The sequence below is a fragment of the Drosophila takahashii genome, chromosome X (assembly GCF_030179915.1).
Source record: "Drosophila takahashii strain IR98-3 E-12201 chromosome X, DtakHiC1v2, whole genome shotgun sequence".
Classification (NCBI taxonomy): Eukaryota; Metazoa; Arthropoda; class Insecta; order Diptera; family Drosophilidae; genus Drosophila; species Drosophila takahashii.
Window position 1 is genome coordinate 1,103,925 of NC_091683.1, and position 20,446 is coordinate 1,124,370.

General features: G+C 38.7%; 2 protein-coding genes across 9 annotated transcripts in view; one reads left to right on the plus strand and one right to left on the minus strand.

Moving 5' to 3' along the window:
• LOC108063827 (uncharacterized protein CG43867) overlaps positions 1-20,446 on the minus strand; it is a 103,710-nt gene that overhangs the window by 77,577 nt on the left and 5,687 nt on the right. For all 8 annotated transcript variants that reach the window (XM_070218661.1, XM_017151045.3, XM_017151053.3 and 5 more), the window contains 2 exons: positions 8,226-9,100; positions 7,701-7,793 (listed from right to left, as the gene is read on the minus strand). In XM_070218661.1, the coding sequence (XP_070074762.1) occupies positions 7,701-7,793; positions 8,226-9,089 (957 nt within the window). In that variant the 5' untranslated portion in view covers positions 9,090-9,100. The remainder of the gene's footprint in view (positions 1-7,700; positions 7,794-8,225; positions 9,101-20,446) is intronic.
• Positions 9,455-10,246, plus strand: LOC108063831 (AF4/FMR2 family member lilli). Its single transcript, XM_017151061.3, has 2 exons — positions 9,455-9,602; positions 9,700-10,246. The coding sequence occupies exon 2, from the start codon at positions 9,703-9,705 to the stop codon at positions 10,150-10,152; it is 450 nt and encodes a 149-aa protein (XP_017006550.2). The 5' UTR covers positions 9,455-9,602; positions 9,700-9,702; the 3' UTR covers positions 10,153-10,246.

The window sequence follows — 20,446 nt, forward strand, 5'->3', positions numbered from 1 at the left end:
TGTCAACTATTAAAATGTCCTGGCAGGTTGCAAAAAAATAAACGCAATCACCCGCAGAGAAACACAGAGAAGCAGAATCCAATTGAATGCAAAAATATTTTGCGTTTAGGTTCCATTTCCATTCCCTTACATTTACATTTGTGGCTTCAACTCAGCAGGAGGCCAACTTGTTGAGCAATTAAGCCAGAACGCTTAACATGTCGCTCCCGCCAACTCGATAGATTTACGTAAACGGAATGCTGCTCACAAGGACACAGAAACACAAGGACACAAGGCTGCGTGAGCCAGGATATGACATCCAAATGCTTGGAAAAGTTGGGAGTAAGTTACTTCAAGCTGCGAAAAGACGCCATGGTAAATAAATATTTATGTGTGTGCGAATGCTTTCTTGGCCTAAAAGGTATACTTTCACCAAATCACAGAAAATATAAGGGTATTCCTTTAATAATATTATTTTTATAATTTATTAACTTCCAATGAAATTACTGGCCAGCAAAGTTCATAAATAAAATACAAGTGCTCGATTTCTCAATGTCTAGTTAAGTTAACCTGAACTTACATTTTTAGAAAAAACTAATTCGTTATCTCGTTTTATTATTATGAACTGTCGTTCTCTTTTCGAAAAATAAATGTAACTCATCGACGACATTTAACAAGACTGTGAGAAAGCGACCCCAAATGCTGCAACTCAAAACGTAAAAAATAATACATCTCAAATCCCATTAAGGTACTACTAAAAAAAAAAAAACGTACATATCGCAGACTAATGCGATGAGTGATGCGAATGACCCATCAGGCCACTCAATTGGCTCCGGAACATCTCGCGACACCTTTTAAATTACCCTCTCAGTTGGCCGGCGATTGTTTGGCTTTCATCACATACTGAACATACCGAACATACCCCAAAGGCAATATATACGTATTCCGGAACAGCCACCCAAATCCTCACCCATTGTTAAGTGAATGTTTGTCGCCTGTTTTCCGGGGAAGGGAAAGGAAGGGAATGGGAAGGGTAAACTTCTGTTATTGTTGACCAAAGCCCAACAACTGTGAACAGCAAGAATAACTGAAGGGAGCAGAGCAACTAGAACCACCGGCTAATACCCTTTTTAATCCCGTGCACATAAATATATATTTTATTGCCCTCCCATTCCCCTTACTGAACTTTTGGCAAGGGCTCTGGCTCATTCTCTATCTGATTCCATTGGACATGACTCCTAATGGGTTAGGGATGTATATTAATATTCGATATATCGAAAGCTTTTTTTTATAAATTATAAATCTAAATTAAATATTATTACCAATGATTATTTTTACCTATTTTCATAATTAATGGTTTCGTTCGGTAATTCCCAGAACTAAAAACAGTTCGATAAAAAAATCGATAATATCGATATTTATATCAAAAATTCTTTTGACTATGATTTCTTTTTTTTCTTACTTCCTGAACATTTTTTACTTTTTGAAAGGTGAAACTCTCTCCCTTTCTCTCGACAGTCTCGCAATCCGCTTAAACTAATTTTTTGGCATTACTTTGAGTGTTTCATTCCATTTGCTGAGAAAGTGCTAGTGTGTGTTTGTAAGTCAGAGTTATACATTACACGATAAAAAGGCTTAAAATAAATACATGGCTAAAGCCGCTTAACGCACAACTTTGCTGTGGTTTTCAATGCTCCCAAAAAAAAGGATAAAAAAGCTAAATATAAAAGAAGAAAGTCAACGCAGACAAATAGAGTGCAGAGGCTAGGGAACATTAATTGCGGGCGTTGTCATAATCATTCTTATAAATAGAAACATAAATCCTTGAAGCAACCGCAATTTCTTCCTTTTTTTTTAAACAAAATTTCCCAACTAGAATTAGCTCTGCCCAATCTCTGCTGCCACACACACTGTATAAACAATATTAAGTATCTGTCTATATCGATACATTTTCAAGTTGTTCGCACATCATAAAGCGTACTATATTGATTTTGTATTATATTAATCTCTGCAGCATTTCTATGCCTATTACCATGGAATTTCTTCTGTCTTTTTTCCTTTTTTTTTGGCTTTATAAGGGGTAGGTCAATTTTGAACCAAAATGTCTTCATCTTCGCCTCGCCCTACGTCCTTGGACTTCCGCCTCCTTTTCTTTAGCATGATTTCTGCTCCTGCTTTTCCCCAGCCAACATTTTCTTTTCCATCTGCTCGCCAGCGCTCGTGTCCCACATTCAAATTCGGCCTTCTTTTCTTCATCTCGCTCTTGTTGTCAACAGTATAAGCCAACTTCGTCCCCCTTTTGCACACCACACTCACTTTCTGTTCAGCTCAACATAAAAAGCTGGTCAAATACATACATTTTTGTATACATATTTAAAAACCCTGCCCAAAGAATGAAGGCAAAATGCTGGCAAATATTTTTAAGCTAAAATATTTATTTGATTTTTTCCAGCTCGCCCTCAATCGCATCCTGCCTCTTCCTCATCCCCTTCCCTTCATTTCCCCACTCTTTTTGCATTGTTTCCGCTTTTTGTTTTATTTTGCTTGTTGATTTCGTTGTAGTTGTTGTTGTTGGGTGGCACATTTTTTGCCATTTACATTTTCTTTATGCAAATTACAGCAGACAAAAAAAGGTTGCTTATTAAAAAGTATTTTTAATGGCAATATTTCAAAATCAGATAAAAAAAAAAGAGTTAATGACATTATTTTATATATTTTATATATATTTACTTTACCCAAAAAATATGTTTTTATATACTTTATTTTTATTTATTTTAATTTTTGTGTTCACCTTTATATAACTTTTGTATTATTTGCAATATTTTTTTCCGTGTTCAGTGCAAAGGAATCCCCATTTTCAACTATTTCCTGTTCTTCTTCTTCAGCCCTGTTTCCGGTTTGCATTTCTGTGTTGCCTATTTTTGAGCGTTTCTGCTCCGAAACCCGAAAAATAAACTTGTCAGAACTGGAATTCATAGAGATTACAACAAATGGCATCGGCACAGGAAACATACATATATAAAAAGTTCTTTCGTGTAGTTTCCATCAGTCAGCAGGCGGCAGTCGCCATATTTTTCTGCATATTTAAACACAGGCAACGTTTTAAACGTGGCGAAAAGGACCCTCCCTAACTATATAGTCTGTAATCTTGGCGGCAATGAGAGCGTGTATGAGGCATTGTCACGCATAATTAAAATTAAATGCGCTTTTGGGAATAATTCAAATGAATAAACGAGCGTGGCCAACATGTGTGCTGCATACACAAAATGAGTTTGTCGCGACAGAAGGGAAAAAAAAGAAGAGAAAAGCGATTGCCTTAAACAGAGAAAACTTTTTAGAAAGCGTCCTTTTCGCTTTTCGTTGCCGTTTTCTTGTGCTGGTTTTTCCTGGCCGTCCATTGTGGCGAGTACGCCCCCTTCAAGTAGTGGGCGTGGCCAGGACAAAAGCGACTTTTCTGGAGAGAGAGGAACGCTTCATTTATTATGCGACTGATGGCCATTAATTTTGCAGGCCATTTTCCTCTGGCTGGTTTTCCCCCAAAAAATGGAAAAGAAAATCTATGCACATGCGTGTGGCCAAAACCCCAAATTTGAATCTCTGGCACATGGAAAACCGAGGCTGAAATTATTCACTAATTATTGACATGGACATGGACGAGCGAAAAGGGTTGCGAGGGATTCCTCTTCTAATTGCTCAAATAGTTGGTCCAAGTTCCGAGTTCCCCGAGCCTTTGGGCATTTCATTCCATCGCATCGATGCCCAATTTATGCCGAAGCACGAAGTTGTCAAAAATTTTAATTAAACACGACGGCAAAGGCATTCAGTATCCTTCTTCCTGGGGGGGATGGAAAACACCCCCTTTGCTTGTCACCGACTCAAAAAGTTCTGTAATTAAAAGAATTTACTAAATTCCACAAGGCAGCCACAAAAGCACTATCCAATAACGAGTACTATTTAAGTTTCTCCTTGAAAAATGGTCAGCAAGTGTAGATTTTAATTTAAATAATATAAAAACGAATAACTCAAGGACTCATCAAACATTTTAATAAATAAAATAAATGACTAAATCACACAATAAAAAGTTTTTAAAAGAATAAACATCAGAAGTTATTTATCGAATCGTTGATTCAAGTATTTGATCGATAAGCACTCTTATCGATTAATTATCAAAGTCATTGGCATTTACTTTTGCACCCACACACGCACGCATTCGGTAACATTTTCAATTTCCCGACAACAAAACAATTGAAAAGCCTATGAAATTGGCATGAAAAGAACGACAATCCTTTGTGACCACCCCCTCAATTTTCGTGGCTGAGTGCAAATTCATACACAGAGAAACCATTTTTATACTTAATAATTATAATATGCTATTATTAAAAATATTAAAGCTATTCGAATTATTTTGTGGTTTTTAATTCACATTTCAGTCATAGAAATGGAATTTAATATTTCTTTCTTAGTATCAAAAGCATTTTTTTCCGTGTAGACCCATATAAAGAATGATACAACTGCAAATGCAACTGAAACTGAGACTGGAATATCTGCCGGATGTTTCATTGTTCCCCGGAAGTTCCCGCACCTTCCTGACAGATGCCGTACATTTTCCAGAGTGTGAGTTCGTTCGCACAGGTACCTATGTTCCATATTAATCGACAATGGGAACAAACTTTTGTCAGCGTTTCTCATTTGCGAGAACTTAATGGAACCAGGTACCTTGGCTTTTCCTATGAGTTTGCCATTAGACAAATCTAAAGTTTATGATAAATAGTAAATTGCGACATTAAAAATATCTATATATTTCAAAAATATCGGAAAACTCTACCCAATCTCCGCCGCCACACGCACAGTATGCAATTATTATATGTTAATATTCTATTCCGATTATTTTACTAATCCACCAAAGAGTATTTCAAACTTCGATCTGCTCCTTTATGGCTGACTCCTTTTTGGGATTTGGCGTTTTGCAATCGAAATTGAAATGGATGACAAGGCGGCTGGTCATTTGCCTCTAAGCGCCGCTTTCAACGCGTTAACGCGCTTCGCAAACACGCAGAAAAGGGGGGCGTTGGAGGCGTGGGGGCGTGGCACATCGGGACAAACAGTGGCAGCTTATGGCAGATGGCGGCACTCTAATGTGGCCACTTTTGGCGTTGGCGTTGGTGCGTTGGTGCCTGGTGTTTGCCGTTTGACGGCCATCCAATGTGCAATCATGGCCAGCGGGTCACGCAGATTTATGGCCGTTTTGCCGAGCAGAAGAGTAAACCTCTGTGTTCCCGGGGATTCCCGGAAATTGCCAAACAAAATTGCATAACCAAGTGGCCAGCAAATGGCATCAAGGCGGAATTGGAAATATAGCCACTTGAAGCGACAATTTTAGTCAAAAGGGTTCGGTAACCTATCAAGTTGAAGTTATAAATTGATATGCGAATGTGCAAATTGATCTTAAAATGTGATGCAGAACGACGACTTCTTTTATTCACTGCATTCTTTTAGGCACCCCCCTAAATTTAACAGTTTAATATTTTTAATTTTGAGTAACCTTTAGCCAAAACTGAACTCTTTCTCTCTCCCCGATTTCACATCACTTTCCTTGGCCGAAAAAGTTGGCAAGCAGCGACTTCAATCTCTACTCCCCTGACGGAATTTATTTGCCAATATTTGTTAAGCTGAAATTTGGCAACAGTGCCAAGGGTTCGGGTTCCTCCTCCTCGTTGGCCTTTCACTTCGATCCATTTGTTTACTTCTGCCTTTTGCTTGTTGTTCTCTCGGATGGCTTTGGTAATAAACTTGAATTTTATTGTCCAACAAGAATGTTGCAATATGCTTGGCCATAATTTCAACGTCCTGCACATTGTTGCCAAAGTCGAAGGACCCCGTTGCCCGAAGTTGCCCCGTTTTTATCCTCCTGTCCAGCCGAAATTTTGTGGTTTGAGCTTAACGTCTCTTCTGATTGCACTTGTCCTTGTTTTTGGGCTCTTTGGCTTTTCCGGGTCCTCCCCTTCTTTCTTTGGTCCTTCAGAAGGTGACGACTCTCAACTTTTACATTTTACAGGCCAAGAAACTAAAACTACATTTTTGCTTCACTGAAAAATTTGCATTTTATGAGCTTGCAAAGCCCTTTTCTATAGATGTTTCTATATTATAAAAACTCCTTAGTTTTTTAGAAATATATCTCAATTCTTTTAGAACTTAATCTTCTTTAGTTGTGTAAATATTTATTTATTTTCAGTGTTTTTTTTTCCCTGGGGAAATAAAACGAAAGAGCATAATTTAAAAATATTTTTTCATATTTTAAGGAGCTCGTTTTTGGCATTTTTGATGCGCGGAAATCAAGGAAGGAGCCGAAAGGCAACTGAGTTGTGTCCAGACCATTTCAAGTTTAGTGCAGCTAATCTAAAATTTATGATGCACTTGAATTGCAGCTGGCAAAAAAGTTGAAAAGTCAACTAAAAGTGGGAGTTGGAAAAAGGCGAAAAAGGGAGCCCAAAACTCATACGACAAAGGGGCAACAAAATGCGAAATGGGAAATAGCAAATGCATAAAACAGAACTAAAATATTCATTGCATACTTTTAGCCATCGAGTTATGCATTTCTGTTTCTTTTTTTTTTGATTTTTTTGTATATTTTTCCTTTGCCATATTTGGTATATTTTTATTTTTGTTGACTTTTTACTGCTCTTTCGACTGCTCGGAAATTGGCAATTAAATATTGAAAGAGCCGGGCAGAATAATTTTAATAATAACATTCGAGTTTACTTTTTGGCTCCCTAATGGAGCAAAAATCGGCAAATGGCCTTTTGCTCGAATTGTTTGTGTTTTGATTTTATTGAGTTTATTGATCGGTGTTTAGGCATTTATGAAATATTTTTAATATCACAAATTCTAAAAGAATTATGTATTTGAGGTTCCAGGTTAAAAAAATATTGTTGCCTACTTTTAGAAGCCTTTATAAATGTATAGAACCCCTCAATAAATTTGATTGAACTTTAATTAAATGTTATAATCTTTTTTTAAATATTACTAAACTCACAATATATACTTAAACAAAAAAGTGACCTTGTTTCAACCCCTAACCCTGTGTAGTGCTATCCCAAGAATCGTAGCTCTTCATGCATTATTCATGGTCTAAAAATCATTGAAGTAAAATGAATTGATGTCAGGCGGCCCAGATGATGAAAGTAAAACCCACTGGGGAATTTCCATGGGGCTGTTAGGTTAGTTCTCATTTGACTAATACATAATTCATATAGTTTTTGCATTAGACGAGCGAGCGAGCGGCTCTCTTGGCCAAATGCCTAATGACTTAATTAGGCTAATAATGAGCAAGGACCGAGCGATGGTGATGGTGATGGCGATGGTTTTCCCTCTCATTTTCCGCATCCACATGTGCACTATCTCTAGGAAAATGGGTGGAAAATGTCCTGGCCACTCGATGGAGAGTGTGCGAGTGTGGATGATAATTGCGTGGGATGTCGTAAAAATGTTTTAACCGTGGCTCTCATAAATCATAATTAAGCACAAGATGTGGGGGTGTCAAGCGCCCGCCCTTCCCTTGCCCTCTGTAATTAATGTTTGTGTGTGTCGCTCTGTTGCTTTTTACTTATTAACTCATTTGGGCTAATCATCAGACATCCCCCAGCGACCCACTTTGGGGGCTGTCTGGCCCCCCGTTATCCCGTTCGTTCGCTCCCCCCTGTTTCAGTTATTCAGTTACTTACCTTTTCACGCAGCATATCGCGTATACGACCCGCCTGATTCTTCGACCGATGCAGCTCCAGTTGCAGCTCCAAACATCGTTCCTGCCAGTTAATCTGCAGGTAAGAAGGAAAACGAGGTCAGAAGGGGTTTAAAAATGGGTTTGGGGTTAAAGAAAATTACTACAAATAATTATCTTGGCTTTTTCTTAAGAGTTTTTGGCATCTATTTCGATTTTTTTTTTAATGATTTGATTAATTAAGTGGTTCCATTTTTTTAATTGTACAAAGAGGATTAAACAAATTAATTTACTCGTTACTCTTTACTCGTTACTATTTACTCGTTACTGTTTGCTCGTTACTATTTACTCGTAACTAATTACTTGTTAATATTTACTCGTTACTAATTGCTATTTTTATAGTAGTTTTACTAAATTACATTTTTATGTTATTACATATTAATCAGTATTGCTAAACTCTACCAATCAAATTAATTTTCTTGTAATTTATAACTTCCTTTTTCCCAAAGTCTGTGCTATTCCTACTTACCTCCGGCAGAGCCTGTCCGTAGTTGTTCACCTGGTGGACGTCCAAGTGCTCGGTGAGCGTCGAAAAGTGTGGCCATGGAGCATCTGGTGCATCGAGAGCAGCCAGCACGGGATTCACATGCGACTGAACAATCGTCGGGGCAGTCGAAGAAGAATCCCTGGGCTGTTGTTGATCCGACGCTGCCGCCGCCGTCTTCACCTGATTCGGCTTGGCCGGAATGGGCGGTGGGCGTGGCACACGTCGAGGCAGAAGCCTCGGGCTATTCGGTGTGGATGCAGTGACTCCAGTTCCTCCTCCGGTGGCTCCGAATCGACCCTGAGCCATTGGTATTTGCCCACTAAAGGAGGTTGCCCTCTTGGCCAAAAGTGGTGATCCCTGCAGCGATTGTGAGCCCGATAGACAGCCACGTTGGGTTACCCCGCCTCCCAATTGGGTGGGCAGTGAGGGCGGTTGGCTGTGCTGCTGCAGGTGGTGCACTTGGTGATGATGCTGCTGATGATGATACAAATGCGAAGGAAAGGTGTGCAGGTAGCCACTGGTGGCGACATCTTGCGGCCGCAGCAAATAGTTATTATGGGCGTTATGACTGTAGTATTGCAGTGTATTCAGTGGGCTGGCCACGCCCAAAGAAGGCGTGGCCCGCCCAGAAGTCGAGGCAGAGACACTGGCCGATGGCGATGGCGATGAGGAGGCGGATCTCCTACGCTGATCCGCAGGCGACTGCGGATGTGTATGCGGATGTGAATGCGGATGTGGAGGATGCAGTTGCTCCTGGGAACGCAGGTGCTGCTGCTGTTGCTGCTGAAGATTGGTTAGCGTATCGAAGATCTGCGATAGGCGACCCAAAGGCACTTCGTCGGACATTGACGCGGTAGCTAAAAAAAAAATATGCAAAATATTAATATCATTTATATTTATAATAATAATAATAAAATATAATTATATTTTTGTATATCAATATCATTTTCGACTTTTTGTATTATATTTCCAAGGTCGGACCAAAACTTTCCAAAGATCTCATAGAATTTTAAAGGGTCAGCTAGGAGAAATGGTACTCTAGCTTAGAGTGATTCTTTGCGATTCTTTTTTTTTCATGGTCCCAAAACGATTTCCTATTTTTATCATTATTATATTATATTACATAAAATAATTTTAAAACAAATTCATTTGACAGAATTAATAATAAAAAATACTCATAAATTATGGTTTTTGTCAAGTTCCCCGAAAAACCACATCGAATGTTCATTGAATTTTGGCTTGAATCAAGTGTGCCTAGCTTTGGAATGTCAAAGGTCGTAGCCTGGATTTGAGACCCAGACTTTCAGTCGTGCCAGAGACCTTGTTTGTCTCACACACACAAACCTTTGGAACTTTTACGTGGGTTTTCTAAAAATTTGTATTTTTCTTTTGTTTTTTTTGTTGAACATTTCTTTTTCGATTTCTAACCAAAATTTATTTACAAAATCCTCTCTAGACGATGGCGAATCCCAAGTCGAGTGGTGGTAATAAGGCCAAGGGCAAAGGTCACCACAACAGGCAGTCGCAGCAGCATTCACAGCAACAGCAGCAGCAACAACAGCAACAGCAGGTGGACCCCCCTTCTCAATTAACACCTGCTCCTGTGGCCGCCACTGGATTGGAACCGCCCACTGCCACGCCCCTCGCCTCTCCGCCCTCGGAGGACACTTTGGCCTTGGCAGCCGCCGTCGCCGCCTCGATCCCAGCCGCTCCCTTGGCCCGGCCCGCCAATCCCGATCGTCGCAACTCCACGCCAGCGGTGGTGACCCCAACAGGCAACAATCAATCGGAGACCAGTGCCCAAGCCGAAAATCTCAGCACCTCGCGAACGGCTTCGGCGGCCCCGGCTGCTCCGTCCTCCGAAAACAGACGCGGAATATTCCAGCGGCTCTTTGGTTGGAGTTCGTGATGAAGTTTCTCCAAAATCCTACTTGAAGCCTTCTAAATTTTAATGTTCAAAATTCTCATTTAACCGATAAAAATAAAAATCTATCTATCTTCGAGTCAGTTGTCAAAGCCAGTGGCTCCACCTAGCGGCCATTTCTTTTTTGCACATAACTTTTTAATGGATTGCTCGATTTTAAAATGTTTTTCTACATTTCGATAGGAATTTATAAACACAACAAAATGGCATTTCAACTTTTACAATGTGCGCGCCAGTCCTTTTTTTAAGCTATTACTAATTTCAGTTAAATTCCAGCTTCGATAAAATTGCATAAATAAATATTTTTAAATACAATTTTTGTGCTTCCCTTTAAAGCTACCATTTAAATTGAATACATATCTAAGATGTGCATCGTAAAACGTAGTAGCTCCTTTTATTCACTCAAACTAGATGCCCAAAAGTATTTCTGTCCGTTCCGAAACGATGCACAGACAATGCTGGGCAATCCATCCATCAATCCACCAATCTGGCAATCGGTTTGTGCATTACCAGATCCCCCAGTCAACATTTACACCTTTATCTACGTGCCCGGGCGAGGAAATCAATGCGAGCAGACGGAAAAAGACAGGGGAAAAGCGATGGAGCAGAACGAGAATGAGAGCGAGTGACGTTCCACCAAAGGGAAAAGTGGACAGTGGACAGCCAGCTTCAGCTAGAGAACTACTACTGCTACGAACTACCACTGGCCAACAGGTGCGCGAATCTGGGGCATCAATTGCCACTACGTGTGCGCAATGCCTAATCAACGGGCCAAAAGACCAGACGACCATCGAAAAGGGCAGTTGGTAGTTGGAAGTTAGCAAATTGAATATGCCACTAAATTATAGACAGCAGACTTGACATTCTGGAGTTCCATCATCTTTTGTGGTCCCTCTGCCTTTCTTGCATTCCTGGCTAGCTTCTTTGCTGTGAATTTTTGTGGCTAAAAGCCTTCAGCTTCAGCTGCAAACTCTCCAAAGTCCGACGTCCATTTCCATTGCATTTCCAACTCCTTCGCCATTTCTCCGGAGCTCTGTGGTGCTGCGGTCGAGGGGAAAGGAAATGGCAGCCCAAGGACCAGAAACCCAAACCAGACACATTTGTAAGAATTATATTCCAATTTTGTGCAGAGCATGAAGTGGATGTGGATGTGTGTAGTAGCCCCTGTGTGTGTGCGCTCACTTCATTTTGCAAATTTTGATTTAATTCAAGTTGATTGAAATTCAAATTCAGTTTTTGATTTGACAAAATGTTGCCGGCTCTTCACTTTAGGCCACTTCAAGGGCTACGGCTACGCTACTCCTGCTCCTTGCTTGCTTGCTGCTCTCGATTTTAAGTGCACTTTACAGCAAATTGTTTCTAATTTGCTCGGGCTTGTGTGAAAATTGGCAACAGTGTGCTCGAGGCTTTGCCGGAACGCTTTACGCTTCAAGGGAGCCGGAAATGTCCACAAACCACTTGATTAGCCAGTGAAATTCGACAACAGTGCAGCAGGGCAGACAATAGTGCACTATTTTTGAGTGCATCCAAGTGGATTTTGCAAAGCAGAAAGTAATCATCAAAAAAAGTATGGTCACACTGTAAAAATTAATTTTGTACGTAAATTTAGATAAGTTCGTTGATATTTTCCTTCAAAATAATACCAAAGGTAACCCATTATGAAGAAGAATAACAAAAGCTTTCACGAAAAACATTCTTGTGCAGTACTGTACTCTTGTACTTTGAATACTTTGGTCACACCGCACGTGCGTGACTGTACATGCCATAGTTATTATGGAACCTCCATAGTTTGGCGGGTTTAACGAACTCATTACCAGGCATAAGCCAGGAATTGGCAGGCCTGCAAGTCATAAGCGTAAGCGGCTTAGCAGAGATTGTTTTGCATATGCGAAAGGTAACTGCTAAGTTGGCATTAGTACATATCTTTGTTTACCACTCGGCTTAATATGAACTTGGCCAGGCCAGCAGCACATGAGCACATGAACAGGAAACGGAAACGGAAATGGAAAGGGATAGGGATGGGGATGCCAAGACTGAAACTCAGATACAGTTGAACAACTGTCCGGATACCGACACTCCGCCTCTTGGCTTCGGCTTCGGGTTAACTTAACTTGGCTAAGTGCAGTAGTGCAATGCACAGTTCCCCGGGCGAAAGGAGGGGATTTTGGGTTGGAAAATCCAACTGCATTGTCTTGTGTTTGCTCCTTGCTTAGCTCCCTAATGGAGGAATATGGAGGAAACCGAATATAAGAATGGCGACATGGAATGGAAAACTTACTCAAATAGTTGGCAAAACTTGTTCACGGCTCCAATGATGTGCAGAGCAGCAAAAGGGGGCAAAAGCAGAGGGGGCGAAGCAAAACAAATTTCTAAAAACCCCAGACGACAGTTAAGCTCCCTTTTTCTTGGGGTTTCCACACCACCACTTCTGCATTTCCGGTTCCTCTGTTTCAGTTTTCCAGTTTCAGTTTCAGTTGCCACTCGGAGCTTTGGGCAAATATTAGACAATGTATTTATGTATTATCAGCTCGGCAAAGGAAAATCTTGAAAGAATATGCTGGCAAAACGCAGTAGATATAATCAAGTAAACCATGTATGTTGGAAATTGTGTTAGATTCGTCATTCGTGTGTTGTTTTTAACACCCTTTAAAATTGTTCAATAACATTGTATCTTGTTAATACAGGCTTTAAATAATGGACTGCGCACAATTTTGCTTATAAAAGTATGTGAAAAGTATGGTAAACTAAATTTCATTGAACATTTTTGCACCAGACACCGCCCAATTCAGACTGCAGAATGTAAAGTTGTAAAATTAATACAACATAAAATTTCAAACGAACCGCCACACAAACACACGAAAATAATTTGCCAGCATGACAACACACCTAGTAGTTCAGTACACCGACGTCCACTTTTGTAGTGCCCTGGCGCCCACTGCCTTTGTTGTGGCACTTGAAAAATTTAATAAACGCTGCAGCATCGTTCGCATGCCAATAATTTTACAACGCTGCTAGACCCCCCTTGGCCCCCGCCACTGTGTAATGCGTCGTCAATTTGAAAAACATTGTCAATGCATGTGGGGCAAACAGGGGGAGGGAGCGAGTGTTGGTGTGAGATAACTACTAAGCGTCATATTAACAACATTGTAACATGCTGTGAAGGAGGATAGCCAGACAGAGTAGCAGTCCCAGCCCCACTTCAGCATTCTCCTCTTCTAATCTTGTCCCTTTTTTTTCATATGTCCTATCACTATTACTTTGGTATCCCGGCCTGAATGTTTAATGCTGTGCTATCACTTATGCTTTGGTCACACTGCAAACGATGAACTGTACTTTGGTCACACTGCACCTGCGTGACTGTACTATTGGCAAGTAAGAAAACCAGGGTATTACCCACTTCGACACCTCTCCCCCTCTCTATATACCACTCCCGCGTTTATTTTTTCATTTGCTTTCTTTTCGCTCTTTCATTCAACTATTTTTCACTCAATTCCAACGAAAAATTTATAATAAATGCTCGCGCACATGTGATGTCGCGCATTTTAATTGGTCTCTGCCACAGTAACTCCGAAAGGGAGTCATCGAGGGGGGCTATAGGGGCTATAGAACCCAGACAAACCGTGCAACTGTAAGCCCAGTCCACACACATGTGCTATATATATTACGGGCAAGTTTGGGTCGGGGCCCTTAACTCTTGGGTGCGTCTGTCGTCTTTTCTCCTCTTTTTGTTTTTCGTTGTCTGCGGTTTCTCCTTGTAAAACGGTTGTCATTCTGCAGTTGTTGTTTATGCTAGTTGGTAAGCACTTGTAAAGGGGTTCGAAGGGGGGTCAGGGGCGCCCCTCCATGACCTACGTGACAAGCAAAGAGACTTACAACAAAGCACCGACTGGCGACTAACGACTTGGGGTCTAGATCAACTAGATATATCTGCGCACATATATTACGCTTCCTTACCCAGTATGCGAGGGTGTATGCACGGTTGTGTTTGCAATAATAGCACTATCGAGTGGGTCAAACTTCGGTATGTTTAAATATTTTAGCAAAAATGTTACATCAATACTTATCTTAAGATTTTGGTACTTTTATGGTGTTTTCGTTAGTACTTAATAAGATTTTGGTATTTTTGATAGTGTTAACTAATAATAACATCAAAAATACCAAAATCTTATTTATCATAAAATAAAATTACTATAAAATATACCAAAATCTTTAGATAAGTGAGTCAAAATCTGCCAAGTGGGCCACCCCTGTTCCGAAGGTCCGATTTTCATCGAACTTTTTTACTTTTCCGGTTCACAACGAAAATATAAGAACTTCATTTGAACGGTTTTGCGAAATTTTGAGTTTTACCGGAGTTATAGGGGTCAAAACATGGCATTTTTGACACTTTTTCGAAAAAGTTGCACTCAGTCATTAATTCATAACTTCGGAACGGTTAGAGATATCTTTATGATGTTTTCACTAATCGCTCAAGAATTATTATGGCTTTCCATAAAAAAATGTAAAAAAAAATTAAAAATTTTTGTTCTTAAAAATAAATCAACATTTTTTTTTAGTTTTTATTTTTTTCAGTGTTCTTCACCAGCTATAGAGTTTAAAACCATTTGAAAATAAAGTTTGATTCATTACGAAAAAGATCCAAAAAAAAAAAAGAGTGGCCCGGCCAAAGGTTTTTCGCAATATCGATTTGAAGAAGGGCGCACAGCGGTTTCCCATACAAAAACGGCTTGCTCGTGAAAACTGGCTGGTCAACACATGCCGTAGCGAGCGTAGCGTCAGCTGTCAATGGGGGACTTTTTGCCGTTTTGTATGGGAAACCGCTGTGCGCCCTTCTTCAAATCGATATTGCGAAAAACCTTTGGCCGGGCCACTCTTTTTTTTTTTTTGGATCTTTTTCGTAATGAATCAAACTTTATTTTCAAATGGTTTTAAACTCTATAGCTGGTGAAGAACACTGAAAAAAATAAAAACTAAAAAAAAATGTTGATTTATTTTTAAGAACAAAAATTTTTAATTTTTTTTTACATTTTTTTATGGAAAGCCATAATAATTCTTGAGCGATTAGTGAAAACATCATAAAGATATCTCTAACCGTTCCGAAGTTATGAATTAATGACTGAGTGCAACTTTTTCGAAAAAGTGACAAAAATGCCATGTTTTGACCCCTATAACTCCGGTAAAACTCAAAATTTCGCAAAACCGTTCAAATGAAGTTCTTATATTTTCGTTGTGAACCGGAAAAGTAAAAAAGTTCGATGAAAATCGGACCTTCGGAACAGGGGTGGCCCACTTGGCAGATTTTGACTCAAGTGTCAATCCACAAAATCCACAAAATATTTTATAAAAAATAATTTTATTCCCAGTGCTATTACTTTGACCGTCATTATATGTTATATACATATGTATATAAACCATATCCCAACAAGTGGCATGAGTGCTTTAATAGCTGTTCGCATAATGCATGCCAATTGCCATTCGAATGTATTTCGTGGACCTCGAAACGGAAATGCAAAATTTGGCCAAAAACCAGATCTGTAAGAGAAATAAGCTTAAAAAGGAGATGATACAGAAACAAAGTTGTAAATAATAATACCTTGCGTTTAATGGTATTATTATTTTATTTACTACGACTGAACTTTAACTTTGAGCAAACCAATCTATAACTCTGTACCACTTTACCTATCAAACTCTCTAGAAACCGTTAACTGTTGGACAAACTCTTAACCAGATACCGACCATCAAGGCAGACAAAAACAGTCGCACCAACTATAAAAAAACGAATAAAAATAGAAGAAAAACAAACCGAAAACCGGTTCGCCACCCGCTTCGTAAACTTCCACCAAACAAAAAGAACAACAACATGTTGCTTCTAATGAGACCGCAACAACAACAGCAAGAACAACCAAAACAACAACAACTACAAGTTGCAAACAAAAAGTGTCAAAAAATAAGCAGCTAATTAAGAGGCATGACCGTTGGCCATTTTAGAGACCCCACAATCAGAATCAAAAGCAGAAGCAGAAAGCCCAGCAGAACAACTTCGACCTTCGCATGGACCAGTTTTTTTTTCCTCTGTTTTCTGTTTTTTCCAAATGGGTAAGAACAACCTGAAAATCTAGACACATTTTATGGAGCGGGTGTTGACTGCAATTGCATGGCCAAAAAAATAAATGAATAAGATCAGACTTTGGGCGAACGAATAAGGAAATACCCTGAAGTATACTTTCAAATCTAAGCAAATATAAGTGCCTCCTAAAAAAAAAGAGGGAAGTAGCCCAAGTCACCAAGAAAAGCTTCACATAAAAATCTAAAAAAAAACATAAGCATCAATTCGGAAATAATATGCTATGCATTAAATATTACAAGAAATAATCAAAAAATTACTGATTATTAGAAATATTTCCAACTAAATAAAACTTTGCTCGTCCTGAAATCATAATACCCATCGAAAGAGCGCAAATACGACGAAAATTCAGCGGGATTAAGATCTAAGTCCGACTCAGGTGCTCGTTAATTCCCTTCCACACCACACTGACCTACATTCACCTGAGTTCGGTTGAGTTTGGCTTTAGTTTTAGCTGTAGTTTCCGTTTACTTGGGTTGCTCAGGGTTCTCTGTTACGAGTGTTGCGAGTTACGAGTGTTTGACAATTGGCTTCAGCTGGTTTTGTGTGCATGTGGGGGGGTATTACAATATTTATGATTCGCATTCGCTTTAATTAAATTTGCAAGGTTTCGAGGATAGGAGAAGTGGAGGTAGCCCCACACTGTTGACTTTACGACTTGCATTTAATTAAAGCCAATTACTGTTGAAACCGACGACGAATTCGGGGAGTGGAGGTGTTCAGAAAAGGGAACGGCGGAATTTTGGATTAAAGTGCAGAATTAAGTGAAGTGTAAAATAAGAAGGTGGGGAATTATTTCAACCGAGGATAAATGCAAAATCTACTTTCAAATTAAAATTATTAGTAACCCATATATCATCATAAAATAATCTTTACAATGCTTTTTCCTATTTCTAACCAAAAATGTAATAAGGTTATCCAAGGTTTTAATCAATTGCCAAAAATCAAGTTAAATTGACCTGAAATCTTAAGTAATTATAAAATTTAGATTCTTAAAATGGAATTAGCTTGAAAGTATATTTGAAAAATTTAAATTCCAAACACTTGACTCAATGAAAACTCCAAAAGACGTTGCAATCTCCAATCACAACCAATTGGAATCGATTTAGCTAATCGTAAACCCCTTCTCCCCTTTTCCTCCACTCCCCCACATTCTCAATTTATTTACTTTGAGTGACAGCCCGAAGGAACTCGGGATTGGATTGGAATTGGAGGAGGGGGTATACAATGATGTGTCATAAAGTGAAGTTATCTTAATTAAAATGCAGCAACAACAGACATGAACAATAAGTGTTATTTATGCAAAATAACTATAAATAAACAACGAGATAGGGAAAATCAGACGGAGACTTTGTCTTCGAGTGTGTTTTTACCCGTTTTTTGTTCTCTTCTTTTCATGTAACATTAATAAACAAATCGAGGGGTATGCTTATGAATAAATAAAATTTACAAGGAAGGGGGTGGGAGAAAAATAAAAGAAATTCCATACAATAAATGGCAATAACGACAGCAATAAAAAAAACAACTGCGGATAACAAACAACAGCAAACAAACAGGAGAAACAGCAATAATAAGAAGCAATAACAGCAGTTGAAAAAGTCAACGTACTGCAGAAATGGAAAAAAAAAGAAAAAAATCAACAACAGCTGCTGCAAAGTCAAAACGTCAGCTTAAAATTCTCAATTTACAAGAAACATGTAAATGTAAGTCTCTCCTCTCAGTTAGTTACTCTCAGCAGTTACATTTTGGGAGAGAGACCGCTGTTAACGGTTAACAGAGCTCCGTATTTCACTCGTGTTAAGGGCTTTACAGTGGAACCTCGCTACAACCGATAAATGTTGGTTTTTTGAATCTTTTAATAATATACATTATCGTACATTAAATCCTAATTCAAGGACTTTATTTACAAATTATTATTATTATTTATTTAATATATATTTTTTAGTTATTCGTTATTGCTTCTTTAAGCCGACTTTCCAACTATTAGTCTTATATTTTTAAATTTTTCACCACAATAAAAATCGTAGTTCAAACTCCATATCAACTACTAGTTCATCAAACCGAAGTCGCACTGTATTTAGCCGACTTATGATGTCAAATGGAAAGCACAGTGGGGGAAAGATTGAGTGAGTGCTGCAAAAATGCTTTTGCCTGGCAACATAAAAAAATCTTTCAACAACTTGCGCCCGAAATCAATAGGAAGTGTTTACAAATGTATATCATTTTTTATAGGCGCTCTGCTTTTAGTTTAGTCCGCTTAGGTTTGTTTTGTATATAAAGAAATAGCGTGCAATTGTTTTTAGCATGAAATGGGGGAATATGTGGGTGGGGCTGCCATAAAAAACCCGAACGAGGGACTCAAGTGGAGTGCAATTGACGCCATCGATTAAACAAGAATGGGAATCACTTTGCGCTTGGTGCCTGGGCCTCAAAAAAAATATGAAAAATAGGAGGCAGGCACTGCACAGAAATAAAATTGACAAACGATCAGATTGATGCTGGTCAATTTTATATTTTTTAAAGATCAAGTTATTCATATCATTTTGATATTTTTGAATATCTTATTTTACATTATTTGTTCAAAATATACTTTTGGTATTTTATATGATATGATAAAAAATCATATTGATATGTTCGAATCTTAAATTTTACATAAGTCATATGGGCTTTTTATTGATATAAAATGCGGTAGAATTGACCCTATTTCATATCAAATTTCTTTCTGTGTGGAAAAGCTGTGGCATAGGGAACATTTTAGCGTGGCCCATCTTAATTGTCTGATTGCAAAAGGAAAACTCAAACAGTCAGTGAAGAAGATGGTTGAATGGTGACGATGGCAACGACCCTGACCTTGTTTGTTTTTCGTCGCAGTAGAAGCACGACTATCCATGACTTATTGATACTAGATAATAATTATAAATAAAGAAAATTCAATTCACACATATAAAGTTCTTCTTATTTATTTTTGAGAGACATCCGTTAGGTGCGAACGTATTATTTCAACCCACAAAAAAACTAAAGTAAAACCCATAAAAAGGAATTTTGAAACCAGGACAAATGAGGACTTATGTGACGACGAGCAACTTCGCTGGCGAATACAACTCAAACAGAGCTCACTTGCAGCTACCTTTTATAAAGCCACCCACTATCCACTGCGTTTTCCACCCACTTCAGCACATACTATCTATATGGCCAAGCACTGGAATAAATGTTCTTAGTATTTTTTTAAGTAAACTACAATTTATATAAAAGAATAACGAAATTAAGCGTTAAATAAAGATGTAAAATAAAACATTGACTTTGATTTTAATTAGGTTTATTTATCTTTTTTTTTTTAATTTCTTTAATATCAAGTGTTTCTTCCAGTGCTTTGTCAGGAGTTGGTGAGAAAATCCGACTGACAACCCACGAATGTGGAGCAATCATAATTCCTGGCTTTTATCATCACGGAAAACAAAAGGGAAATGCTCATTAAACGAGAAATGACAAGAGAAAAATGGCTGGGGGTGGTGTAGAAAGAGGAGGCAGAGGTTGGAAAAACAAGGCCGAAGTGCAGGAAATGTCAACGTTGACAAGAAAATGCACTCGCTACGCCAAAAGGATATACACTTGACACACACAAATACACAGCTACACACACATGCCAGCACATGAGCCATTAGCATATGGCCGGAAAATGGTGAGGAAATGGGGAAAAGGGATGGGAATGGGAATGGGGTGTTTGCATAGCCAGCTAGGTGGAAATGGAAAATGGAAATGGCAGGAACAAGCCAACAAGAGGGTGACTTTGTCTCTCTGCCAAAAGGCCAAATCGAGACCATCAATGAAAACAAACAAAAACAAAGTGCTCCACGAGAAAAATGACCCAGACAAATAAGAATTTTCCATAGGTGGCAATGAACTCGCAGAATATTGGGTAAAATATTGATGATAATCTAGACTAATCTATAAAGGTGTCCCAAAAAAAATGGGAAGAAGACAAAGTCACCATAAAAAATTATACATAAATTCTGAAATAACAAAAACATCAAAATCTACGTTTTTTCAACGTTTATTATTAACTATCCGTTTGATTCCTTTTGATATACTTTTTTTGCAACATTAGTAGGCTTGAATATCTTCTGGATAACCTCTTCCCCATGCCTTTTTATATTT